Source organism: Chionomys nivalis, chromosome 9 (assembly GCF_950005125.1).
Source record: "Chionomys nivalis chromosome 9, mChiNiv1.1, whole genome shotgun sequence".
In the NCBI taxonomy this organism is placed as follows: Eukaryota; Metazoa; Chordata; class Mammalia; order Rodentia; family Cricetidae; genus Chionomys; species Chionomys nivalis.
Genome location: NC_080094.1, coordinates 4,728,068 through 4,754,862, shown reverse-complemented (window position 1 = coordinate 4,754,862; position 26,795 = coordinate 4,728,068). Strand labels below are relative to the sequence as shown.

The 26,795-nt window shown below is 45.8% G+C and overlaps 1 protein-coding gene across 5 annotated transcripts; it reads left to right on the top strand.

Moving 5' to 3' along the window:
* The first annotated feature begins 354 nt into the window (after nt 1–354).
* Nucleotides 355–26,304, top strand: Stx16 (syntaxin 16). Of its 5 annotated transcripts, XM_057780227.1 has the most exons (10): nt 355–898; nt 1,181–1,195; nt 14,259–14,374; nt 14,477–14,584; nt 15,476–15,616; nt 16,393–16,558; nt 17,447–17,538; nt 17,948–18,091; nt 19,051–19,131; nt 20,933–26,165. In XM_057780227.1, the coding sequence occupies exons 4-10, from the start codon at nt 14,492–14,494 to the stop codon at nt 21,035–21,037; spliced, it is 822 nt and encodes a 273-aa protein (XP_057636210.1). In that variant the 5' UTR covers nt 355–898; nt 1,181–1,195; nt 14,259–14,374; nt 14,477–14,491; the 3' UTR covers nt 21,038–26,165. The 5 variants fall into 5 exon arrangements, with proteins under 5 accessions (XP_057636210.1, XP_057636208.1, XP_057636209.1 ...); XM_057780225.1 differs by lacking the exon at nt 14,259–14,374 and adding an exon at nt 26,179–26,304 and having other exon boundaries at nt 355–1,246; nt 20,933–21,079; XM_057780226.1 differs by lacking the exon at nt 14,259–14,374 and having other exon boundaries at nt 355–1,195.
* The last annotated feature ends 491 nt before the right edge of the window (nt 26,305–26,795 follow it).

Genomic DNA, 26,795 nt, shown 5'->3' with positions numbered 1-26,795 from the left:
CGCTCAGGACTAGGCTCCACGAGAGCCACGTTCTCTCACTTTGGCAGTTCTAGTATAAGTTCACAACTGCCTAGACCCCAGCGGTGGTTTTCGGTTCCAGAGCCAAGTTTTTGAAGCCAGTTTTTTTGGGCCAGGACGCCCAGCCCAAAGCCTGAACACACTTAACAAAAGGGAAACAGGGCACCCCGGGAACTACCCCGGAGAGGGCGGAGCGCTCCCACCCCTGGGGCAGGGCAACAAGGGAGTTCCCTCTCCGGAACGTTGCAAACAAAGCCCATGAATAGCGCAGGGGGGCACCCGCGAGAGACGGACAGGAAGAGGCTGGGGGACCGTCAGAGCCGGGACCACTGCACGGAAACGGCGTTGGGGGCAGGGCTGCAGCCTTATCCCGGGATGGAGGGTGCCGGCGAAGGAGTGAGAGGCCGAGGGGGCAGGCCGTGAGGTCCTAGTGGAGGCCTGCAGCCTGCTGGCAGTGGAGGACCAGGCCACTCGAGAAAGAAAGGGGTCAGGTCACTCTGAGCCCTAGAAGGCGCAGTCGAAGAGGAAGGGAGCTGCAGACACTCCCTTGTTCTGGGCTCAGGCCCTTTTCGTGTTTGGAGCAGGCCTTTTGTGAGGAGAGTTACCCAAATCTCCGTGTTAGAGCCACATGCCAAACACCCAAACGCTAAGTTAGGGTTAGGAGGCCAAAACCTTTTGGGGGCGGTCCTAGGAAATGAGTGGGTAGGGGTCTTTCCCATTCCCTCTCCTGATTGGTGGGTTAGACGCTTGTAGATCCACGCCTGGATTGGGGAGGGGTCTGCAGGACGTTAGATTTCGACGCTAGGATTGGGGGGATTCTAGTGCTTAGAGATCTGAGCCAAGCCTTTGGAAGGGGGAGCCAGACAATTGGAAAGCCTAGGTGATTATTTGGGGAGGGGTCTTTGCGCTTTGGCGGAGCGCAAAATTGCGCCGTTTTTTTGTTATTTATTTATTTTTTTTTTTAGCCTAAGGCCTTGTAAAGAGAGGTTTCTGTGCAAGGGCGGACCAGCTAGACCAGACTAAGAAAGAAAGTGAAAAAAAATCAAGATTATAAGGGGGTGGGGGACCCTGGAAGGGGGTTCACAAAGGGTGAGACATGGCCACCAGGCGTTTAACCGACGCTTTCTTGTTGTTGCGGAATAATTCCATCCAAAACCGGCAGCTGTTAGCCGAGCAAGTGAGTAGTCACACCACCTCCAGCCCTCTGCATTCACGTAGCATTGCTGCGGTGAGTCTCCTGGCGGCCTCTCCAGACACACAGTGTGTGCACTGCGGCTCTGCCTGTCTGTCTGTCTCTGTCTGTCTCTCTGTCTAAAAAGGAAAAAGAAAAAAGAAAAGAAAAAGAACAAGACGACGGTGATTAGGATACTTAAGTGGAAGGGTTCCTTGGCCAGGGGTCATGGGGCACCTACAACCCCCAATGGGCACTGCAGTATCAAGCCCTCTCTGCCTTACTTTACCCTTCTCACTTCCGTGGTCCTCCTAGTCTTCCTCTCCCAGCTACCTCGTTGTCACAGCACGACAGGCAGCTTCAATTTACATATGTTTTAGCCACGAGGACTTGGAATCTAGGCCTTTCTCCAACCTTCTTTTTGTTTTGTTTTGTTTGGAGTGCCCCCCTTCCCCCGCCCTCTTGCAATGGCTTCACTTTGGTTCTTTGGGTCAGGTGGTTGGTTAGCTGACTCAAATCCTTGCAGAGAGAACTCTCCCCCACCCCCACCCATGAAGGAGTTTTGTGTGGGGGGTGTGTGGGGGTGTGTGTGGGAGGGGGTGTGCGTGTGTTTGTCTGTGTGCTCATTTTCTTTTCCCACCATTTTTCTTCAAATGGCCCCAGTCCTCGGTGTAGCCCGTGCACCCACGAGTAATTGCTTTGCTGTTTTTCCTGGGGCTCATGTTGGTGAGACTGCAGGGTGCTATGCGCTTCGTTTTCCATTTCCCACACAGGAAATTAAGCTTTCCCCTCCATTCGAACTTTTTTAAAAAAAAAAAAAAACCATGATGTGGATGTGAAAATTAACCCCCCAAAATAGCACATGGCTTTTGATTTTATTGACCGGAACTTCACTTGGTCTAGCAGTAGTGGGGTTTTTTTGTTGTTCTTTTTCAAAGCAATGTTCCAGAAAGATTGCTGTATTTGGTTTGTTTTTGATGGAAGCTTTGACTTCCTGAGCCTCAGTCTACTGCCCTCTCAGATAGGGGCAGGTCTGAATGGTCCATTTGTAATACCTTTAGTTGAAAAGGGAAGGTTTGATTGGAAGTAGCCTTAGAACATAGGGGCATGAACAGTCTCCCCAAGACCTTAGGAGGTTGTATTTGAAATACAGTTTGGGAAACCCTGCACCTTTGCACCTTTCCTACCTTTTAGATGCTGCATTGCCTTTTCATCTTTTCTTTTATCATTTATCAAAGTGCTAATGAAAAATTAAGCTCTGTGTCATGATTGTCATTGTGTTGCCAAGACAGTTGTCCGTTTTTTTAAGTCACCGTGGAAATTATGTTTGGCCATATTATTCACAGAAAAGGGATTTGAAGCCGTGTGAGCAGTTTTAAGGATTAAGGTTTCAGATGTAAACTTTGGTCACAAGGCATAGACAACTAGCTCCGAGTGTATGGGGGCTTTTCTTTGCATTTATATTTGAAGGGTTTTTACATTTATAAGCTGAAAGAAATAATGTTATATAGAAATAAGTAGGAAAAAAATCTTAGCATGTTCATTCAAACACGGCTTTTGAAAAAGAATCTTCATAAATTAAACCGAGAAATAGTGAGTGGAGACGAGATGAATAGCACTGGTGGGTCTTCTCGGTTATGTTAAATAAGAGTCGTCTGTTCTTTATGACTTAATTTTATGCTACCTCATGGGGAAGGGGGAGGAAAAAAAACAACCCAGAGCTAAACCATACTAATGCTTCTAGGTCTCAATTTTAATTGATGAAGAAGATATTGTTTGGTTTTTAAAATTTAATTCTATACATTCAAAGCATCCTATGATGAAGAAGATATTGTTTGATTTTTAAAATTTGATTTTGTATGTTCAAAGCATCCTGAACCTTTGGGTAGCGTGATAAAAAAAAAATAACCATTAATTCAGAGAGTTTAAAAACACGATGTCTCCGACAGGCAGCTTTTCTAAACTACGTTGCTGAGTCCAGCTGCTTTTTAAATGTTTTCCTAAGCAAGACTATTTGAATATGTATCTGTTTGCCTATCTAAATATGTGGGGAGTAAAATAATTTAAAATGCTTAGCTGTAGTATATGGTTTGGAAAAGCAGATGATGTCAAGAATTATACAGATCCATTTAGCAAATTCGAACAGCATTTTGAAAATGATTTATGAATGCAACTAAAATTCATGTTGAAGTTAAGAACGTTAACAATATTTTCATATGTCATGCTATTAAAACTACTGAATGCTTTTATTAGCCGGTGCTTGCGGCATTTTCCTGAGATGGCTACCAGGAGTCAAGTCCGTGGAAATACCTGCACGATCAGTTCGGACTACTCAAAAAAAAAAAAAAAAAAAACAACAACAACAACAAAAAAACCAGATTTTTGCAGTCCAACAAAAATAGTTTGCCTGAGTTAGAATTTAAAAGGCAAAAACACATATTCACAGCTCTAGATTTTAATTGTGTTCATTAAGAAAGCAAATGCATGCTGTAAATATCTGTGTTTAGAATGAAATGTTATATTTTCAGTTTGTTTATAAGTTTTTTTCACAGATTATTGCTGCACATAAAATAATCAAGAATGTCAAGATATTAACAGTAGAAATTGTAATTTTTTATAACTTCTGGAAATCAAGAAAGCATTATTGAAGAAAAAGATATGTTTAAGACAATTTTTAGAAACTCCTGCATCGTTCACACGGTGCTTTTGGCTCAGAAAAATTTGAAAACCACATTTTGACTTTCAATTTCAAAACTATCTGGTAAATCAAAACTTTATCAGTCAGCATTGAATATGGACAAGATATTAGATGATATTAGATTATCCAAATAATTATAATTAAATTTTCTAATTTTATTAGATATCTATGAAAATATTTAATATTGAAATGGAACTTATTTTATATATTCTGCTCTCAAAAATAGAGGAAGCAGAAAAGCAAAACATTTTTAATTGTTGAATCTAGTGATGCTGATACATGCCAGGATATTTTAAACATTTTTAATTGTTGAATCTAGTGATACTTATGCATGCCAGGACATTTTACTGTGTGAAATACTATAGTTTCCAGCTTGGAGAAATTATAAATAAAAATTTTAAAGGTATGTATTTGTCTTAATCAAATGAGACAAAATAGACAATTTGTAAATGCATATTTAAACTTCTATAATTAAAAAGGAAGTAGCTAAACCTGAGAATTTGATTTTAAAAAAATCATTACCTGGAATTTTAAATTTCTAATTAGAAGGGAAAACTGTAGACACTGATTTTAGTGTTTGTTGTCTCATATGTAATTAAAATTAAATATCTAAAATGAAAGATTTTATTTATATAAAAATTTAATATTGAGCTTTCACATCCTTATTGAGGACAAAACTACAGAAATGGATTACAAAGTAGTATGTGGATATGCATATCTTATACACCTCAAAACAAACCACGGTAGAAGCCTTAACATTTAAAAATAGTAAGCCCATACTTTTAAATAGTGGTTTGAAGAGAAAACGACAGATTTGTTGGTGATGGTTGCAGCAGGAGGCTGTGTATGCATAGAGATTTACGGCTAGGTACGGGAAAATGTGTGACGAATAAGGAGGGGTTTAAGGAGAACTTGCAAGCAGCAAAATAACCCAACAAAACCCCCGAGGACCAGACTGGACATAACGGCCTTTGGTGCAATGTCCCTTTCTGTGGAACCCTCATGTTTTCAAGCTAGGCCCTTCTGTAATGGATCGGCATTGTGACAGCTGTCATCTCTCACTTCTGAATTGTCTTTTCCTTTATCGGTGCCAGCAATTTGTCTCCCACTCTAGGGTCTGTCCCCTGGTGTTTGTGGCTTAGGACACTGATTCTTCCTGTATGTGGACCCCACCATTGCCGTATTCCCTGGAGGGTTTTTTTTTTAGACTCAGCTGTCCCGGGTCAGACGCATAGTTTAAGTTTCTTCGCTGTGAATGAGGACTGATTTTTCTGTATTCTTTTTAAAGCTCAGCACAACAACTATACGAAATTCTACTCATTTATATTTTTTGTGTTCATATTAGTAAGGTTAATTTTGTTAAAAACAGAATGGGGTTTGATTTTTGTGTCCAAGCCAAAGGCACTTGTTGGTACTTTTCAGGAGCTGGGTCCTGCCTTAGGTCTGGAGCATCCATCACAATGTCCCTCGGCAGCGTAAGATAAAGGCAGAGTGGCGGATGGAAGTCTGGGAATTCAGTCTGAGCCTTGCTCTGCTGTGAATGTAACCGTTTTGGACATCTTTAGTCTCCTTGCTAAATTGAGGATTTTGAGTGAGGTGATCTCCGGTGGCCCCATCAATTCAACAGTGTTTCTGCCGTTCTGTTTTAATATTTGTTTCTCCTGACCAAAGCACACAACCTTACCTTTAAATTGAAAAGGAGAAATCTATAGTCAACAACAGTGTTGGCTGTAAGCTCAAGGCTACGGAGGAAAAATACTTTAGAGTAGCCCAATGCTGTACAAAAGTAACTTCTTGACATCTTGTCTGCCAAGCCCAGGGTTGAAGTCAGTGCCTCGTACAGGCAATTGCGAGCAGCTGGCTTCAGGAACCTGTGAGGATTTATAAAGTTAAATAATAATTAAAAAATAAAATCTGGGAATGACTGAAAGGGGGAAGCTGAGTTGGTTAGGGTGCCGTGTTGCTCTTGTTTTCTCGGCTCTTGAGATGAATCTGAACCAGGGTGGGATTGCTTGGCTAGTGTTGACCACCTGATCTATACTCTGCTGTAAAAGCATGCACGATCTATAAATGGACGCCAACGTTAATTGCTCCTAGATTAGTTTGAAACTAGCCCATTATTTCTAATAAAATGTGTGCTTTGTTGGGGGAGAGAACCTAAGGATTAACTGTGGTTTTAGGAACCTGAGGTCCTTACTCAGTCTTTACTGTGATATTAGTGAAGATTTATGTGTGCTTACTGTGTGCCTGGCAAGATTGAGCCTTTTCGATGTGTGACCTGTGTTGTCCTGGATGAAGTTGGTGCTCATGGTTCAGATGAGCAGAGTGATGATGGGTAGAGGAGTTAGGAACTGACCCCGTCACCCATCCCGCGAATGTGGGATTGTGGGCCACAGTGGCCCCGGCTGCTTCCCCAGTGGGTGTGGAAGGACTTCCTTGTTTAATTACATGGGTTTTTTTTGTTTGTTTGTTTGTTTTGTTTTTTTCTCTTGCTAGCCTGGTTTTTTACTTCTTTTTGCAGCTGTCCACGGTCAGTTTTAGCTTGCTCATTGTAGGGCCTCAGACTGCTGGAAAATCATGTCTTTGTCTGTAGGCTCCAAGTATGAAATCGTTGTATATTTCTCTTTAGATATATTTGCTTTTCTGCACGTAAAGGTTCCACTTGAGCTGGGAGACTGACTTGAGAACGAGGGTGCTTTGCTGGATGAAAGTGAAGCAAACTTATTTTTGCAGCAGCAGGAAGAAAGTAAACATGAGTCTAGCACAGACCTGTGCTTCCAGCTCACTCGGCTCAACTTGTCCAGACCCCTGAACAAACGCGGGTGGGCTTCCTCTTCTCAGTTCTCTGTAGGAAGTTCTTTAGACTATAAATTCTAAATACTACTTGGAATTTTTCAATGTTTGCTTGATTGCTTGCCATGGGCAGGTCACAAGCCGTGGTTTAGACGATACAAAGGTTTTAGAAGGTGGTGATGGACTGTACGATATAAAGGTTTTAGAAGGTGGTGATGGACTGTACAATACAAAGGTTTTAGAAGGTGGGAATGGACTATTATGGTCTTTCCTGATTGTGATTCTTATGTTTTTATCTCAGGTCTGAATGGCCAAATTTCCCGGGAATTTTGTGACAGGAGTTTTGAAAACCGTCTGTTTTTTAAGAAGTAGGATGAGGGTGGTCTTTGAAAAGGTGGTATTCTGAGTTCAGTCCTGATGTGCAAACATTCCAGGAACGATTAATAGCAATAGCGAGGCTGGATGGTGGGGTGGGGAAGGTTTGGTGCACCTGAGCTGCCCCCATCCTCGTCTTCTGGCTGGGATATTTTTTTTTTTCTTTTTTGATTTTTTGAGACAGGGTTTCTCCGTAGCTTTTTGGTTCCTGTCCTGGAACTAGCTCTTGTAGATCAGGCTGGCCTCGAACTCACAAAGATCCGCCTGCCTCTGCCTCCCGAGTTCTGGGATTAAAGGCATGCGCCACCACCGCCCGGCTCTGGCTGGGATATTTTAAAGCGTAGTTCTCAGTGTTTGTAAGTGTTGCTTTTAATCCTAGAATCTCATGATTGTAGTTTCACCTCTTAGCGCCTAGTAATTGTAGGAGTGAATAGAAGAGGATGTGTGCACAGCCAGCTAATAACCCAGCGGCACAGGCTCAGGTGCAAGGTGGCTTAGACTGTGGCTCACAGTGCTGCTTCCCTCTAGGAAGGCCTGGGACGACTCAAGCCCCACAGCAGAGGATGTCATGCATCTGGGATATTGATAAAAGATGTCTGTGCTGTGTTTATGGATCTGCTTTGCTTTTTTAAAAAATACATTTTTTTTTCTTTTTAAAGCAAACTGAGACGAGGTATTTCCATGGCTTGTTCTCCTTGAGCCTCTACCATAGCAGCCTGTGTGTGATATATCTTTGCACCAGCAAAGTGCAAGAGTGCAGAGGTTCTCAGCTCCAAGATGCTCTCACTGATTTCTGTGCAGAGGGATTGTGTGATTACTTCATGTGTGGATTTTGTTGTTGTTATTTTGATTTTTTTTGTTGTTTTTGTTTTTTTGGGTTTTTTTTTTTGCTAGCATTATGTGATAGTATTTTGGTATCAATAAGCAAGCTTCATTTGTACTACTAATTTTTAAATAAGAAAATTATGTTATTATTTTAATTTACTACTAAGCATAAAAAATCAACACAGTTGATTATTGAAATTCACCACTAATTATTTCCATGATCGATACTGTAGGGAAAAAGGACCTTGTTGTTTAGATTACCTGTCATTAGTAACTGTCTCTTAGAAGATAGCGTTTCACATTGGTCTAAACAAGAAGCTTTAATTTTCAACTGAAATTTAACCCTTGAGTGCCCATTGCCTCCTTCCCACACTGGTGAAGCTGAGTCTTTTTCCTGTCTGCTTTGTCTCCTTAGCTTACAGTACCCTGTAGCCATCCACATAGCTGTGCCTAATCACAGCACATGCAGGAGTGTTTCTTTCTCTGTCCATTTGTGTCTCCATCACCGGGGATAAAGCCATGGCCGTGGGGTTTGATTTGTACAGTCCGTGGGTAGATTGGCTGCACTACGGTTTGAATGTAGCCATTGGTAAACAGTTTTATGGGTTGTTTATATTTTAATTCCATTGCATTTGCTGAGCTGATTGTCATGTTAAACTATGCATTTATATGATACGGTAACGTTATACTTTAGCATTTATTTTACCTTTCTGAGGAAATTTAGAGGTGATATTGCAAGTGATAATTGATCTTTATGAAAAAAAGATTACCTCTGTATTTTAGTAAAACAAAGCAAGTATGTTTTGCTTGTTTACAGTGTGTTTTAATTTTCACAACTATTTATAGATTACTACCTCCTTTACCAAAAGAACTGCAGTAACTAAAAACACACGTTGGTGTAGCTGTTCCTAAGCGGGAAGACTCCGGGGCAGCCTTTGAAGTGTTGGGTTGTGTAGTCACTTGGTTAGGTTGATACTGTCTCCTCACCTGACGGCCTTGTGTGTCTGTCTGCCCATGCCTTTCTGCTTTTCCTGCCCGGACGGCCCGACGGCAACACCACAACCACAGGAGCTGGATGAGGTACTGTGTTTTGAGTATTTTTGTATGTTGGGTGATTTTAGTTTATAAAATACTGTTTTCCTGCAGTCTTTGGTCACATAGCCATGGCATACATGTAGAGTTGATTTGAATTACTGTATGGAATGTATTGATTTCATACTTTGCCTGTGTTCACATCCTGTGAAGTGGTGACTGAGAAGGATGCTTAGGAACCATGTCTACTGTTTGGGAAAGTTCTCAGTTTGGAAGCAGCCACAGGGGAGAGTTGCTTGACTGGGAAACAAGCTTCCTGCTTATAGGTGATGACCTGGGCTCCTGATTTCTGAGATACAGGGATATAGTGGTTGAGGTGGAGCAAAGGGGGACAGGCTATCTTACAGAAGCTTCAAGTAGGTGGGGAGGAGCCATGAGTGCTGCTGCCATCTGGCTGGTCTCTCATGCTCCCGATGAAGTAAGGAGTGCTGTGTGTTCCAGCTGCTGCTGCAGGGACCACTTCTGCCCTTCCTGACAGCACCTGCTTGACCTCTTGGTTTCTTGTTAGCATCTCGCCGGGAAAGCCAGGAGAGTATGCATCCATATCATTTGGTTTCAGTAGCCCTGCTCACAGGGCCAGGAGACGGGATGGACACTACTACCAACCACATTAATGGCCCTTTCTGTCTCAGTGATGAAGGGGCTGTGCCGGCTTTTCTGAAGGCAGGTTGACTTGTTTGAATATGAAGGTTCTATGGAAAGGCAGTTCAGGGGTCAGGATCACTTCCTTTTATAAACCTGCAGGTGCCAGCATCTGGGTTCTGCTCTAGCCTTATATTGGGAGAGCCTAAGCTCATGGTCGATGATGCCAGCACACTACATCACTCAAGCACCCTGCCTCTGGGGCTCTCTAGTCCTCATGACTTCAGGAGGATCTACCTGTGGGGACTAGGGGCATAAGCTTCCTGACCTTTGGTCAGCTAGCAAGGACACAGGGTACAATGGTGATAGACTCCTGTTTCTTTCTTTTTTTTTTTTCTTAAGAAGAATAACCCATATTTGCATGTTAGGAAAAGGTAGATGGGACTCCATCAGCAGGATGTACCTCCTTGCTGAGTGGGTTGCAGCTGAGGAAAGGGGTAAGGTTGTTGAAGGGTTGGTAAGAGGTTCTAACACGAGAAGCTTGCTCTAGCCCCTCCTATAGGGCAGCTTTTAGAGATTAGGCACGTGTGTGAGGAGCTTGCAGACCCTTGTGTGTTTCTTTCAGAGTTTTGACCAGCATGTAGCCTAGGCTGGTCTCCAGGTACTGGGGTCACAGATGTGTGTCACTACATCTGATCCCTGTTTGTATTTCTTGTGCTTAGCATCTGTGCACAGGACCCTGGCGGAAGTGCGGTGTGCTGAGCGGCCTTGTACTTGTACTCTTGGCTCTGCACGCTTCACTTCCCTCTCTTCCCCAGCGCCATTATGTTTTTCATGAAGTGTAGCTTCCAGAATTATGCACAACATACTTTATTTACCTCATCCATTCATTCCACCCATTTACTGTTGACTCATTCAGCTAATTATAATTATGTGTTCATTACTGTGAAGTGCCAGGTGCTGAGCAGGAGCTGGGGATGGAGCTGGGGAAGGTGTCCAGAGGCTCCCTTTACTGAGGGAGAGCAGGCTTTAAGGTCATGTCTTCTGGGAGTGGTAAACATCTGCCACTTGGGTGTCCTGGCATGAAGCCATGGATCTGAGAGCCCCTGCCCTCTCTACAGGTAGCCCTGCAAATGTACATGTTAACCACTCTCTTCCTTAGACTAAGGACCCTGGAGACACCGCTTCCTTTCTGCTCGGGAAATAAGCAGTAGAGTTTTGGCCAAGAAGGAGGCCGTTCTCCATCCACAGTGTTGTCCAGTCCACATTCCCTCCTCTGTCTTCTGTGCCTGGTCTTTGCATTTTCTGCCTTGGATAGATAATCTTCCAGAAAATAGGAGCTATTAAAAATTATAAGGTATAAATGTCAGGATCCCAAACTACCTAGTCCTACTAGCTTGCCCTTGTGGTCTTTAGCAGGAAGGGTTTCAACATCCACTGAAGGTAGGAGCAAGCCCTAGGGAAGGATTGCTCTTCGGTTGCAGAAGTCAAGTCTGCAAGCATGCTCAGTGCCGTGGTAGTGGGCAGGAGCAGCTGCTCCTCTTTGTTTCCTAGCTTGTGTGTATTGAGTAATATCAGTGAATTAGCAAGACTGTCAAGACAGCGCATGAGATTCCCAAGTTTTGTGTTCTGTTCTGGCTGTTCAGAAAGTGTTTTCAGTAATTTCATAATGAGAAGAAAGCATTATTTTTTAATCTCAGAATAAGATAATTTGGTTGTGACTTCAAGATTCTTCTGTCCACTTGCTTGTTTACTCCTGGCGATTTCTTAGACCATGTTGTCTGTCCTTGTGCTCAACCTTCAAGATACACAGGTCCATTGCAAGAGTTGCTAGGCTGTGGTTTGTAGCATCCCTTCTGGACTCTTGAGAGTTGAGTGCTCATGCAGCCGGCTTCTAGGGAGAGCTGTGCTTGTTCTGCTGTTGAACTTGTTCTACTGTTCCTTGATCTCACGGTGCTAGTATACACGTGCGACAGGGTGTTGTAAGTGTGGAAGGCTGGGATTTGGAGCAGCAGGATTTCTAGAACAGGGTGCGCATGTGTTTCTTGCCTAGGTCAGGAATTTGTCTGCAGTGGATGCCGGTGGTGGACTGCTGCAAGCACTGCCACGGGTGCAGGAGCCGGGCTCTGAGGTGGGACCAGGTCCTCTGTGGTTCTTGGAGGACAACCCCAAGTCAGAGACAGAAGAACTCTTAAATCCTTAGTCCTCGAATGTACAGCTTATAAAGCATTTTTTTTTACCCATTTAAAAATATATAGAAAGGGCTCCAAAGCTACAGAGAAATCCTGTCTCAAAAAAAAAATTTATTTTTTTAACTTCAGAAATACAAGTTTATTTAATAAAAGCCCTGCTCATGTTGGTTTGGGGATAGATGTGTAGAAGCGTGGCTGTTGAGGTCTGTGGGAAGGACAGCAGCCCGGGGAGCACCGGGTGCTCAGCACAGCACCCAGCACGGTGGCAAGGGGAGGGTGTCCGGGAAGTCGAGTCGGAGCTTATTTATTTTGCCTGTAAGATACATTTTCATGTCCCTTTGTTCCCATTTCACATGGTTGACGTTATCTTCAATTGTTTCCCCTCCCAGAACACATGTTCTTTTTCAGCAGTACACACTGATATGCATTACAGACCTGTACCGATAAGAGACATGGAATGTTTCTTCTCCGTAGGACAAGCTTTCTGCCACGATGAGCTATGGCCACAGACTCTATCAGGGACAGATAATTGGCCACATGCAAGCCCAAATCATGGTACAGCTGCTGTGCAGACCGGCACCCATCCCTCCTGAGGTCTCCTAGTTTGTCAGCTTCCCTAGGACTCACAAGAGATTGTTCTGACTTCAGTCTTGATGTACGCTGGATGGGGACACTTCATGAAAGAGCTTCTTAAAGCAGTGTGGTCTGCTTCAGCTGGATGTTCAGATGTGGTCTGTGACCTTATTTCAGATGATGCTAGTGAGAGTCCAGGTGAATTTAAAGATGCCATCTCTCTGCATCTTCCAGTTTAGCATGCATTTGTAAACAGTGAAAACAGTGCAGCCTGTTTTGTTGATACTCTCTGTGTTGTGACACACATGGGAACAATGTAGACCAGACACGAGCTCTATGGCTCAGTAGTAGATGCTGTGGCAATTTCAAGTTGTGCTTTGTGTGATGTTCTGGAATTGAGCTCAGGGTCCACCCCTTGTGGAGTGAAGCTGTCAGGATCTGCTAAATACACACACACACACACACACAGAGAGAGAGAGAGAGAGAGAGAGAGAGAGAGAGAGAGAGAGAGAGAGAGAGAGAGAGCAGGCCAATCAAGGATGTTCTTGGTGGCTATGGAATGGAAATGTTTCCACGGTGGTTAGCAAGACTAGCCTGGTCAGACTGGTACTTGAGTGCTGGAGCCCCTCCAGTCCCTGTGTAGATGCCACAAGAAGAGCCCTGGTCCTCCTTTGCTGTCTTAAGTGTAGCAGCCCTTTGTGCTGGCTGGTTTGCTTAGTCAACTGCAGTTGTATTGCATGGGTTGCTAAGAGTGAGCTTGTGGGGCTGGGTGGGGATTCTGGAACCAGCTGGCCAGGTTTTAGTCTGTCACAGTAGCATGGTGCCTTAAGGCAGGCTGCTTAACTTTTCTGAGTTTCAATTCTGTGTTTATGATTGAAATAATGGTCCTCAGCTCACCTAATTGTTGTGAGGATTAAAATAATAAATACAAAGACTTCCATTAGTGAAGGCTTAAGGTGGCTGAGGACCGCCACCAGGACCTGCGGTCAGCAGCACATGTTTGAAGAGCACACCATTAGCTCAGGCACAGATGGAACTTGGGCCTGCTGTGGCGACGTGGACAGTGGTCAAAACCCCCAGGCCTTGGGTCCATTTCTGTCATCATGGTCCTTGTTGGATGCTGGGGCAGGTGGAGGCCAGGCTACCGGAAGTGTGTGTGAAGTGCTGAAGATGACAGTTGGAATCAGTGTGAGCTGGTACTTAGGGATCATAGGCTTATTCCTTGGAGAGATTTTAAGGTTGTGTGTGTGTGTGTGTGTGTGTGTGTGTTAGTTTTCCCTTCATTTTTGGGAATTGTTAGTTAAGCAAATATGAATTTGACAAATGCTTGAAACACAAACACATGTGATTGCGAGGAAGGAGGGTGTTGGGCGTTGCTCATCCAGTGCCTCAGTGTGCCCAGAAAGCTCGCAGAGTGGACGGCGCCTCTTGGCCACTGTCCTTTGGTCATCATTTGGGTCTTTTGAATTAGTATTTAAAAATTCTGTGCTTTGCAGGACCTCTAGATCCTTTCAGATCCATTCATTGCCCCAGGCAAAATAAATAAATAACAAGGCCAGCTTGTGATTTCCCTCCCACTTGCTGGAATTTCAAATTTAAAAAGCAAAACCTATCTGTCATTTCAAAGTAAGGTAAGTACTGCCAGTGGACATGCAGCTGAAGCATAGCAATGGCTGGTGTGCCGACGGTGCTGCTGAGACTGGAGGATGGCTGTGGTCCACACAGTCTAGTTAACCCTTTGAGCAGCTCTTGGACACATGTTAGCGTGGGGCTTGTGCTTTTGTGACCGAGGTCACGGGCCTGCCTGATTTCAGCAGCAGACCCGTTGCTGTCTCACCCAGCCACTCCCGCTCGCTCCTGCTGCCCTGGCTTTAGAGCTTGTTCAAAAGCGCTTTCCTTATGGAGCTGGGTTTCTGATGTTTTCATTACATTTCTGTAGCCAAATCAAGTCAAAGGCGTGTCCACAAGAATGTCCAAGGAAGTTAAGAACTGGTGCAAGAAAAGATAGGAGTGGAGTTGAGACCCTAGTGTGACAGAGGCAAGCTTGTAACACAGGCACGTCATTTCCCCAGCCTTTCCACACCCTCTCAGGGACAGTGGGGGATCCATGTCCTAACTGACCTCTGACCATCTCTCAATGTCCGTCATTCTTTGTAGCTGGCTGATGACCGCATGGCACTGGTGTCAGGCATCAGCCTAGATCCAGAAGCAGCGATTGGTGTGACAAAGCGGTCACCTCCCAAATGGGTGGACGGAGTAGATGAAGTAAGTGAGAGGATAGCTCCAAGTGTTTTGTTTGCTTGCTTGCTTGTGAAGTCTGGGTAGTGACATGGCTTCAAGTGTCTACCGAATGGGTCAGTTTGGCTCCAGTTATAGTTGTGTCCTCAGACACGCTCACATGTTGAATTGATTAATTGATACACCACACAATAGAGTAAGAGTGTGTCTGTCTGTCTGTCTAGATGGTGTGGGCTTAACATTAGCAGCAACTACTTGATTTATAGAAAGAAATGAAAAACCATGGAATAAGGAAATTGTCTGCTAGTTTGTTTTAGATGTATTTATCCATTTATTTATTTATTTATTTTTCATTTATTTACCTTGGTTTATTGAGGCAGGGTTTCTCTGTATAGCCCTGGCTGTCCTAGAACTTACTCTGTAGACCACGTTGGCCCTGAATTCAGAGATTTACTTTCTTCTCCCTCCTGAGTACTGGGATTAAAGGCATGCAACACCGCCCCATCTGGCTAATTTTATTTTATGGGTGATAGTGTTTTGCCTGCATGTATGTCTGTACCAGGTGTGCACCTGTGGAGATAATAGAAGGACATTGGAGCTCCTGGCACTGCAGTTGCACAGATAACTGTAAACCAGCATGTAGGTGCTGGGAACTGAACCCAGTCTTCTACCGTAACTACAAGTGCCCTTAACCACCGAGCTTCTCCCCAGCTTTTTTTCTTTTTTCTTTCTTTCTTTCTTTCTTTCTTTCTTTCTTTCTTTCTTTCTTTCTTTCTTTTTTGCAACTTGAATTTAAAAACTTATTTGTGTGTCAGTAAGCCGCCAAATTTAGCTGAACTTAGTCTGGTGCAGTTCATCATCTTGAATGCAGGCTATCTACTAGGCATGAGCGGGATTCTTGTGACTTCGCTTGTTTAGGTACAGTATGATGTTGGCCGCATAAAACAGAAGATGAAGGAGTTAGCCAGCCTTCATGACAAGCATCTGAATAGGCCCACCTTGGATGACAGCAGCGAGGAAGAGCATGCCATCGAGATAACCACCCAAGAGATCACACAGGTGAGGGCACCTCCAGCGCCACAGAACCCCTATTATAAACCCAGCAGGTGATGTCCTAGGGTTTTATGTTCCTGCTGGAAGCCCTCACAGGGACTATGAGTTGGCAGCATGTGCGTGGTTTTCTTGGAGGACTGGGCACTATTTTTCGGTTGTTGGTAGATCCCACTGTGTTTGAGAATGTAAAAACTCGGTGCAGCATAGTAATGCATTTGATCATTTGATGTTAGAGTGTGTAATTGCTGTCTCACACCAGGACTTGCAATTTTATGCTAAAGCACAGTTCTGTAAGAAGACATCCTGGGGATTTTATTGGAAGCACTGTTTAACCTTTAGGTGGTGTGACTCTGTGTTTAATTCGCCTTCTTACTGTGAGAGTAGACATCCAAATGTCTGCAGCCTGCTCTGAAGCCAAGCCACCAGGACGATTTCTCCCTCAGTCTCTGACTCTGCCCTCCCATCAGTAAAGTGGGCATAGAAACCACACCGGTCCCTGCCTTGTGCTCCTCCTGTAGGAAGTGAAGGAATGGTCGGGCATACAGTGAGTGACAGGGCGTGGAGTGAGCGGATTGGGGCTCACCATAGACATCGTACAAACAGTCTACAGTGCGTGTATATAAAACCTCTGGCCAGCCCTACACACACACACACACACACACACACCTACCTACCTACCTACCTTACCCAACCCTTCATATCAGTCTGCAGAGCAAGGTGCCTCCTGGCAGAGGCCTTGGCGAGGAGAGGCCTCTTGATGTAAGCCAGAGCTATTCTCTCAGCTCTTCCATAGGTGCCAGCGTGCTGTGCAGGCCCTGCCCAGCCAGGCGAGAAGGGCCTGCTCCGAGCAGGAGGAGCGGCTGCTGCGGAACGTGGTGGCCTCCCTGGCACAGGCCCTGCAGGAGCTGTCCACCAGCTTCCGGCATGCACAGTCCAGCTACCTGAAACGTGAGTGCTGCCGGCCCTGGTTGAGGGACTCTTGAGTAAGAAACATTGTGTTTTCTGTCCTCCTTTGGGGCTGTTTCTCTATCCAGCTCTTGCCTGTCATTGTTAACAGCTAGTTAGGTACATTGACAGCTTTTCAAGCAGAGGAAGCTGCTTCCCTGGGAGACCCTTTTTGAGGAGGAAAGGCCTGGCTCCTGGTGTGGTGCTATAGGCCTGGCTCCTGGTGCGGTGCTATAGACAGTTCGTGCCTGGCTCCTGGTGTGGTGCTATAGCCCTGGCTGTCTGCAGACTTGGAAAGCCGCAGCATATTTAGGGAGGAACACTTGTTGTGATGTGATGGTGCGCTTTGGAGTTCTGAGGACACACATGTAAGAGCCAGTTCCTCCTCACAGGGACATCTACATAGCCCTGGAGCTTGAAAGTAGGGTGTAAACACCCTGTTGCTGGGTTTTTCTGTATTGTCATTGTAGTGGGTAAAACCCCGCTTACTCCAGAGACCCTGCCCCTCCACAACCTACAAATCTGTTTTAATTCTGACCCCTCCCCCTCACAATCTGACCAGAGCGCTTACTAAAGATCTTCCAGGTGAGAATATTGGCTTTGTGTTAATGTGTTATAAGATCAGTTAGAAGAACTATTTCTGTTTTGCTTAGAGAGTCTCAGATGGTTGTATACTGTCTGTCTTGGTATCCAGTGAGTCGGGCATTTAGAGAGTGGCTGTCCAAGTACCCCGAACACTTGCATGCTGTTGCAGTGCTTTAACACAAGGCCCCCCTGGAGGTGGGCTTCTTCAGACCTGTTTGGGGGCCTCCCCTTGCTGCTGGCTTTTACTCTTTAATGGTGGAGCAGTAGTCATATGCATCCAAGTAAAGTGAGCTCCTGTCTGGTTAGGCATGAAGAACCGAGAGGAGCGATCCCAGCATTTCTTCGACACGTCAGTGCCACTGATGGATGACGGAGACGATGCTGCCCTGTATGGTCAGGTCTGTGATGAAACCCGCATCTGCCCCCTCTTTTCCTGAGTTCCTTGCTCCTGTGCAATTTGGGGGTAGGGAGTGCTGCTGTCTTGTGTCTACCAAGTAGTCCTTACCACAGGCAAGAATAGCCATGCTGTGTCTTCCTCCCAGCTGTCACAGGGAGGCCTAGAGGGTGCTTCCCACAACCTGAGATACACAGACCCATCCTCAGGCCTCATGTGGCTACACATGTGGCTTCTTTGTCCACTTCTACTTCAGCTGCTGTAGTACGTACTGTGCTGTTTGTCCTGTCAAGGAAGTAACTTACCTGTTGCCAAATGCTTTATAAAAACATTTTTCAGAATTTGTTTTCCGTAAATGTTGTCTGTACTGGCTTGCCACAGCTTTCGTAGCAGGGAGACTCTTGTTTGGACAGGGCTTCACGGACGAGCAGCTGGTCCTGGTGGAGCAGAACACACTGATGGTGCTGGAGCGGGAACGGGAGATCCGTCAGATCCTGCAGTCCATTTCCGACCTCAATGAGATCTTCAGGGACCTGGGAGCCATGATTGTGGAGCAGGTGTGTGTCCTGTGGGGTGTCTTGCCCTTCCTTCCCTGTGGTCCTTTCACCCTGTACTCCAGTTGGGAAAACATTCAAACGTGTGTTCCTCACACTGCATGTGTTTGGGGGACTCTGCGTTTTCAGGTACTGTGGGCTTTTATCATTCCCTGTGAAAATGCCATTTTTTTTTAATCTAGAAGAAAAAAGGAATAGAAATTCTAATGTTTTTCTGCTTTGTCCCAAAGATATTCATGTTCATGCATCCTTTGGAGGCTCAGTGGACTCTGACCAAGCCTGGCCTAATTCTGCCATTGTACAAGATTCCCTTCTGACAGTGCAGATTGTTTTGTAATGGCTGTTGGAACCACCAGCTTTTAAGTAGAATTAAATCGTTATTCATTGTTACAATCTGATTAGGGCGTTTTATTATCTTGCCAGCAGGGATTTGTTTGGGTCCTGGTCCCCTGAAACCAACTACAGAGTAGAGCATTTGAGGCCCTATCAGAGCCGGCTGGTTAACTGCTGTGTTTCCCTGTGAATTGCCGTCTTTTTTCCATGCTTCCTCTCAGAACCAAGAGACTGTTTAATAACCTGTCCTTGGGATCCAAGCTGTCATTTCAGATGGTGATCGGAGCAGCCTGGCCATGGGGGAGAACCTAGCTGCTAGTCTCCGTCCGCCAGGCCCCAGTATTTGAGCAGCAAGAGTGGAAACCCATGGCCCTTTGCTTCCCAGAGCCCATTTCTCTGAAACAGGTCTCTAAGCCCTAGTCCATCTGAAGGTGGATTTCTATAGGAGCTGCATCAAAACCAGAAATCCATGTGGTTCTTGCTGCAGCTGACACAGCACTCTCTACAGAGTGCCTGGCACTGCTCGGGAGTGAGTCCTGAGGTCTGTGACACATGCATGTCTCAGGGCTTGAAGTTGAGTCTCCCTAGCCGTAACTGACCGTCTGTCTCTACTGTCTCTTATTACTCAGGGTACAGTCCTTGACAGAATTGACTATAATGTTGAACAGTCCTGTGTCAAGACTGAAGATGGCTTGAAACAGCTTCACAAGGTACCAAAGTTCTCTACAGTGGGTCTTTAGGAACTGTTATCAAATCCTGGCAATTCCTAGGAAGATCTCTTCTGTCACACATCCTCAGCCTAGCACACAAAGGGGTAGAAATGGGAGCTGATGTCATGCTGTAGCTTGGTTGTCGGGCAGGCCTCATCAAGAGGCCAGACAAGCAGGTGTCCTCCTGTGGGCCTGGAGTCTTCCTTCCTGCTTTCCATCTTTCCGAGTTTTGTTAGAGAAGTCAGTTGATTGGCCTCTCTTGGTGTGGGCTGAGAAGCCATCTGCTTGTTGCTGGTAACTTATAGGTTGTTGGGGTTCACCTCTGACAACTTACTGGTGAAAGACTCTCAACAAGGAAAGAAATCTAATTACCCTTTCCTGTGTCACCTCCAGGGATGTTTGTAGACGTAGGATGGGCTGTGCTCTTGCTGTCAAGGGAGCTCTATCGTGGGGTTTGCGTGTTTGTTAAATTTCTTTTTAAGAATTGGGTGAAAATCATTTTAAAAATCCTACAGTCAGTTATGAGAAATGGACTCATGAACACCAAGGTCATGTGTGCGGTTGGGCACGGGCCTTCTGTGAGGGGAATGCAGCCGGCTCTCCTAACAGATCACTTGTCCCTGATGCCCACTGGTGCCTCTGGCCATGTGGTGAGCATTGCCCCGAGTCATGTTCTTCTGAAAGTGGAAAGCACCCTGTCTCATCATGGTTCCAGGTTGCAGGGTCTGATCAGAAGCCCTGTGCTGCTCCTCCCAGGCTAGGGACAGGTCTTGCTTAGTGGGTGTTTAGAGTAATGGAGGCGTCAGCCTTGTCTCACAAGCAGGAGCTCCCTGGGTTTCTCACTCCATAGTGTGTTTGAGGTACTGCTAAGTTACCTGTCAACCCTGGAGTTTCCTAGGGAATATGCTTTGTGCTGTGATGCAGACCCAGGGGGAGGTGCTTCTTCTCCATGGGAGACTGGGTCTGACGGAAGCTGTGACTTTTCTTTTGGTCTGGAGTTTTGCAGTTTTCCCAGTGTGTGGTCTGCACTGGCTCCTTGGTTCTTGGGGTTGCTCTGAGGAATAGGCCTGTCCTCAGCCCACACTGTGGGGAGGGAGCTGAGACTTGGGAGTTGCTTCTATTGGCCAGTTCTCAAGGTAGTCTCCTGTCCTGTTACTAGGTGAGGAGGAACTTCTCTGGGTGAGTGGTAGATTCCCTAAGGATGCTAAGCTACAGTCTCAGCAGTCTCTGAGCATGCTCTCCTGTGGGGATCTGTGTCAGTCATCAGCCATGTGAAGGACACATTGAAGGGGGGAGTGAGTGCAGGGGACAGTGACCCCAATGCTTCTGTAGGAGAGAGGGGTATAGTGGGCAGTGACTTTGGCAGAGGGGAAGGTTGCAGATGGGGCTTTGGGAGCTTGTCTGTGTGCCGTCAGTCATGGGTAAGGATGGGATTGGTCCTCAGGTGTCTCCTAAACCAACAGAAATGGGCACATTCACCATTTCTTCCTCAGACGATAAGGTATTCTCTTTCCAAATTCAGAGGAAGTAGAGACAGGGCCTCTTGGGGCTACTGGTTCCGTGCTTCCTGGTCACCCTTTCCTGTCCAGGGAAGAAAGACAGGTGTCTATTCATCCTGGGAGTGGGGGACCTTCCTGAGAAGCCAGAGTAGGAAGAAGCAGCCTGAGCTGAGCTTGGTTTTCTAGGCTGGCTTCTGTCCTCACAGCAGATCTGAATGTTCACACTGAGGGAGGGCCACCCTGCAGGGCCCAGGCCGGTGTGAGGTCTATGGGGAAATGATGCCTTCCCTCCTCTTTTGTAGGCAGAGCAGTACCAAAAGAAGAACCGGAAGATGCTCGTGATCTTGATCCTGGTTGTCCTCATCGTGGTCCTCATTGTGGTCCTCATCGGCGTAAAGTCTCGCTAGTGGCGCCAAGTTCTGGAGCGTGCTACTGCATGGGTTCCTTGGGTAGGAGGGCTTGGCTGGCACCACTTCACTGTACTGCCTACAGAGCACAGCCCACTGGCCCAACAGCGGGCAGCGGGCCTTCCTGTGGATGCCCCTCTCTTGGTGGACTGGAGTGCAGGCATGGCTGTGGGTTTCCATCTCTGTCCAGGGTTTAAGGACCTGAGGCTGTTGCTGAAGAGACTGGCCCTGTGGCCAGCTGTGATCTAAACACTTTGTAGAAAGTGAGGGAATGCAGGTTTGCAGGCCTTGCTGAGGCACCAGTGTGGTGTGCATGTGCTTACTGCTAGCGCTCACGTCTGAGCAGCATGTTCAATAATTTTTCAGAAATTTTTTTTTAGCCATCTGGTTTTTAAGAAGTTTGGTACCAAAAATTTATGAGTAGAGGCAAACTGCCTCTTCATCTTCCCAGCCGAAAACAAACCAAGACGTCCTTCAAGAATTTATAATCCGTTCCCCATTAACTTAATTTAGCTTTTCCATCACTGTTAACGATCAGAGTAACAAAGTGTGAAAAATAAGAAACCATCATTGATGTTAATTAACACATTTAGACGGGCCAGTTAAACCAGCTTCATGCGTTTAAATCAATTGTAAATAGCGTATTCCTCATTCAGAATTTTGCACTGCATTTTTCTGCTGTAAACCAAGAGGGGTTACTAAGCAAAACCTCCTGAATCAGAGAGTTGATCATTTGAACTGAGCTCACATTACAAGAAAACTTGACGGTATCAAGAACTAGATTGAGCCAGTGTGTCCCCAGCCATTCTTCCTCAGTCCATTACTTACATTCTAGCTACGTAATCACCTGTCCACACCTGACTCCCCTTAATGAACTGTAGATTCACACAGAGGCCATTTTAAATGGGTCACCCCATTTAGGATTAGTGGATCTCGAATTATTATTAACCAAACATCACTCCATTTCAAAGTAAAATATTCTACCCATGATTTGATTTATCGACTCTTCCATTGCCACTTAACAATGCCCAGAAAGCAGGTATATTCCTGAGGACAGTGAGAGCCTCGACTAGGGAAGCCCTCTGTGTGTGCTTGCTGTGTGTGTATGTGTGTGTGCCCACGTGTGTACCACATGCATATCAGATCACTAGAGTAAGGTTCTGTTTACTTCTGTTTATCTACCGGTTAACTCTGGTGCTTGGGTGCTTGGCAGGACTGGAGTGATGTGGGCAGTGTTGGAGTCTGAAGATGAGGGTGTGTGTCTGACTTGCCGTCTTCATTGATGCTGCTATACTTTTAGTGGTCTTTGTGTCATTTTCGATAGCTTTTAAAATTGTCTCTGCTTCTCTTATGTTATTTAAGAATATGGTCCTGTTGAGTGTGTGTAGACAAATGTGTGTATTTACAGATTCACTGCAAGGGGAGTTCAGAACTCCAGCTCGTGCAGAGCTACCCTGAGCTCAGCCTCCCTGCTCAGGCTGTGGGACACTGGGGTCCAAAGGTTTACCAGACTCCTTGACGACATTAGTAGGGAGGGTTGGAAGGGGAGTTAGCACCTACCCCATCACTTTAGAATCGGGAAAGGGGGGCCTACAGGCCTCTTTTCTTGATTTCTGAGGTTAGACAAACTGCTCCTGGGTGGACTGGTCAAATTAGGGACCTGCTGTAAGCAATCTGCGGAGGCCACGCTGAGTAATTATGAAAGCCTTGAAGAACAGTGACCTTTTAAAAAAGGATCACCATTTATTTATATTTATTTTCCTAAGTAGGGTTTTTTTTTTTTCTTTTTGGCGGGGGGAGTTAGTTTTCCCCCAACCCTTCTGGGTAACCTAACAGTTCTGGTTAGAAATTGTTCTAAGGACCTGTGGGAAGAGGGACTGTCCCCTTGTGCTTGAAGACAGTATGGTTCTGATCTGGGCCTAGCCACCCTGATGGCCATCCTTAGGGGGCATGGACAGGCCATGTGTGCTAGCTCTTTGGGGTCCCTCCCCATTGCACTTTTCCATTGAGCCTGTTCTTGGGGGAAGATCAGAAACGTGTGAGGACACAAGCAGAATTAGTGCCAGGGTGCTGGTAGGGACCTCAGGATAACTGACTTTGGAAGAGGACTCTTCTATCTGCCGACAGCCACTATCTGTGGGTTCATCCTGCCCTTCAGTCTGGCTGTGGAGGTGATAATCACATCTCTCCCTGTGCCTGGGAAGTGCCCTGGGGAAGAAGCCCAAGGCCTGGACACTACCTTCTTCCATGGTCCTCGGTGACTCCAGTAGAGTGGAGGGAAGGAAGGGGACAAGTGCTGGGCCTTTGGGGCCCCTGATCTTTCCTAAGACTAGCCTAAACTGCTCTCTGTCTTTTGGGCCGGGGAGGGGTTTGGGGTGCTGGCTGGGCCACTGTGTGAAGCAGTGTGTGTCTAATTTAACGGATGTACCGCTTTCTCTGCTAATTGAGAGAGCATTATTTATTTGTTTTGACACAAGTGCTTGCAGTGTTTCATCCCAGCTAATGGCTTCTTAAAGGTAATAAAACCCTCCAACCTAATTGGCCAGATAAGACTTTTTTCCTTGTGTGCTTAAATAAAGCAATTAGTGAAGCGCTTCTATCCAAAATGACTATTTTTTTTTTGTCCTGACTAATTTACTGTTACTGGAAACTTTGTACAATAAAGCGATCTCACAGACTGAAGAGCATCCCGCATTCCTAGTATTAATTTTAATGATGGGTCATACTCTTTTCACATGTGTCTGTGTTAGCAAAGGGCCTGGCCACATCTGGGGTCTCTGGGGCCATGGCTGTTTATTTCGTGCCTGAGGCCTCTGCCTCAGTGTTTAAAAGTCAATTTGTCTATCAAATGGAGGCCTGCAGAGGGACCAATCAATTTGCTATCCAATATACAAAAAGGGAAACCACATAAAAGACATAACTATTTTTCTTTATGAAAACACACTTTATGTGAGCATATTTGGCAGTCCTCGGATTGTGCCCAAAGTGGTTTGCACGTGCAGGCTCTAGGACCTAGCGTTGACAGATGCCTTCCTCCAGTATGGAAAAACAAACTTAAGGAACAGTGTCTGCTAGGAATGTCCAGGTCTTCTTCCAAGGCCAGAGCAGAGTGTTGATGCTCATTTGCATGCGTACCTGGGAGACAGACTTGATGGAGGCCAGCGTTGGGTGACTCACTGCCAGTGAGTCCTGTCAGACGGGTGGTCAGTCTTGAGTGCTCTCCAGAGAGCTTGCTGAGCCACAGATGGTGTCCTACACTCTGCTGTGTGGTCCCTTCCTTCTCACCAACCATTAGGGAGCCCAGAAGTCCCTCACTCTCAAAGGACAGCCATCGTCCCGTGGTGGTGATGCTCGGTCTCTACGTCCTGCTGTGGGAAGGCCTGTAAACGGAGAGACTGGCAGCTGCAAGGGGATGGTGTGTTTTCTGAGACAGGGTCTATGTAGTCCAGGTTGCCCTTGAACTTGTGACCTTGTCTTTACCTCCCAAGTGCTGGGATTATGGCAGACAAGTTCAGGGCTGTGGGTGGCTCTAGAACAGGAGCACAGTTATATTTGCAACGGGGTCTTTAGTGATCTGGGCTTAGAATGGTCAACGGGGTCTTTAGTGATCTGGGCTTACAATGGTCACACCGGAGTGTGCACATACCATTAATTAATTATTAATGGACATTGCCATTAGGCAGACTGCTCTGAAACTTGGGCATTAGGTCAGGGTTGGTGGGCATTTGGCCTGTGTGACCCTTTGAGTCTCATTTTGCCTGTCAGAGGACTGGGTGTATGTGGACTCACTCTGCTAATCGTGGTGAACATCATCTGTGAAATAAGAGCAGCCTTCTTTATCTGTCTGCCATTGCAAGGTCATAAGCAGCCCACTCACGTGATGCACGTGAATGCCATGGCAGAGCAGACCAACTGTGAGCCTCCTTGCTTTGATGGTCAGGGTCCCTTCTGTCTCTGCCCTGTGGGGACCATGTGAAGAAACCTTTTCATGGTGAGCTGCCATTAGGTAGATAAAGGGCCAGCGGCATCTGTGGTTGTACAGGAGGATGTAATTTCTTCTAAGGAGGCAGCGCTGGTCCATCTGATGTGTATTTGGGAGCTTATCTCTGCTCAGTGCCTGATGTGTGGGTCTCAGTTGTATATTTCTGTGTTTATTGGCCCTTTGAAATCTCTGGTTTTTCTCTGCGTTCTCTCGACCACCCACACAGCACCTTGCACCTTGTGTCTGATGTTTTCGCGTAGTTGTTTTGTACTGAAGGAAAGCAGACCCTGCAAGCTGACGGGTGTCAGAACAGCTAATGAGGGCACCAGCGGACATGTTGACAGCTTGTGTAGAAGTGCTTCCTATCCGGGGGTCAGAATTAGACTGAGGGACGCCAGCTGTGTGCATCTTGTCCCCAACTCCATACCACCCTCAGACAGGCTAAACCCGGCAATGCTGGGTTTTCTTACCACATCAAGGGGCCTTCCACAGAGCCAAATGGCAGAGACTCGTGGACAATTATCTGGCCAATTGAGGCAAAAGAAAATAATCATTTGTCCAATTGTGCAAATGAGCTCTCTGGACTGTCCTGAATGCTGCGATAATTGTGTGGTCCTCCACTTTCCATCCCATAATCTGGCAAAAATGGGCTATTTAAACAAGGCTCCATTTGATAATGCACATTCAAATCAGGCTTCAGTAAAGCACACCACTGGGTTTAGCATTTTCTGTTTGTCAACTATAATTCTATAATTGCTTTAAGCTAACCATCCAAATTCCACCATTAGTAATCACTGTTTCTCATTTACAGATGTGATAGAGGCCAAGGGCCCTGTTTGGATCATTTGATCTCCTTCTCCCAGGAAGTGCTGAGGGAATCAAATGCTTGTTTTTTTAACTTCACGTTCTGACCCAGGGCATCAGATCTCTGTGCCTTCCCCTTTCCCAGATGGGGAAACTGAGACCCATACCAGGACGTGCCATGGTGACAAGGCTGATGTAACTCAGACCTGGAATTGTCAGCCCCTCATTTCTAGACCAGCGCTCCATTTTAATTGTTCATTTCTTTCCATAAAATTAAATGACCTTCTTCAAGAAAGATTTAATGGTCAAGATGTGATTTGGTAAAAGCTTCCTCCAGGGTTTTTTCTTATTACAGAGATGATGCCAGGCTGCAGCTAAGAGAGACTCGCAGACAGTGGTGAGCCATTATCCCCAGTTGAGCTCTGTGTAATTGGTGCGAAGAGATTGCGGCTGACGAATCAGCCTGCTGCTGAACAGAAGAGTGATTGTGTGCTGGCAGGCCCAGTGGCCGCACATGTGAACTCGCAGTTGTTTACAAAAGGTATATGTGTGCATAGAATGCTCACGGAGATGGATAATGTCATTTTAAAGTTGTAAATAATAAAAAATAGTCTCGGGTAGACCTGATTTTACAATTGTCTGAGAATGCGGTACTTCATTTCAACACTATGCGATGGCTAGAAATTGATTTTTTTTTTAAAATCCAATTAAGCCTCAAGGTTGGTTATCCATTTAAAAGGTCGGATGAGTTGAACAGTGACAGTACCTTCGGTTCATGCTAATAATTAGATTTACACAGAGCTCCAGCCCTCATGTCTGCCTTATGGAGGCTTATGTTTTCTGTTTGCACGGCTCCCAGCTGTCCAAGCCCCCAGCCCATAGTTCAGACAAACCAGCAGAGCAGGGACCCAGACCTCCTGACTCCCCAAGCTGGTAACTGACCCAAGCTTTCAGAATCCTCCCTGAAGATTC

Excerpts from the sequence above, each read along its gene's own strand:
- Stx16 (XM_057780225.1), top strand. The coding sequence starts at position 1,115 with ATGGCCACCAGGCGTTTAACCGACGCTTTCTTGTTGTTGCGGAATAAT. Across the intron at positions 17,539-17,947 it reads ATGCTGCCCTGTATGGTCAG|GGCTTCACGGACGAGCAGCT; the intron begins GTCTGTGATGAA and ends TTGTTTGGACAG. Across the intron at positions 19,132-20,932 it reads GCTTGAAACAGCTTCACAAG|GCAGAGCAGTACCAAAAGAA; the intron begins GTACCAAAGTTC and ends CCTCTTTTGTAG.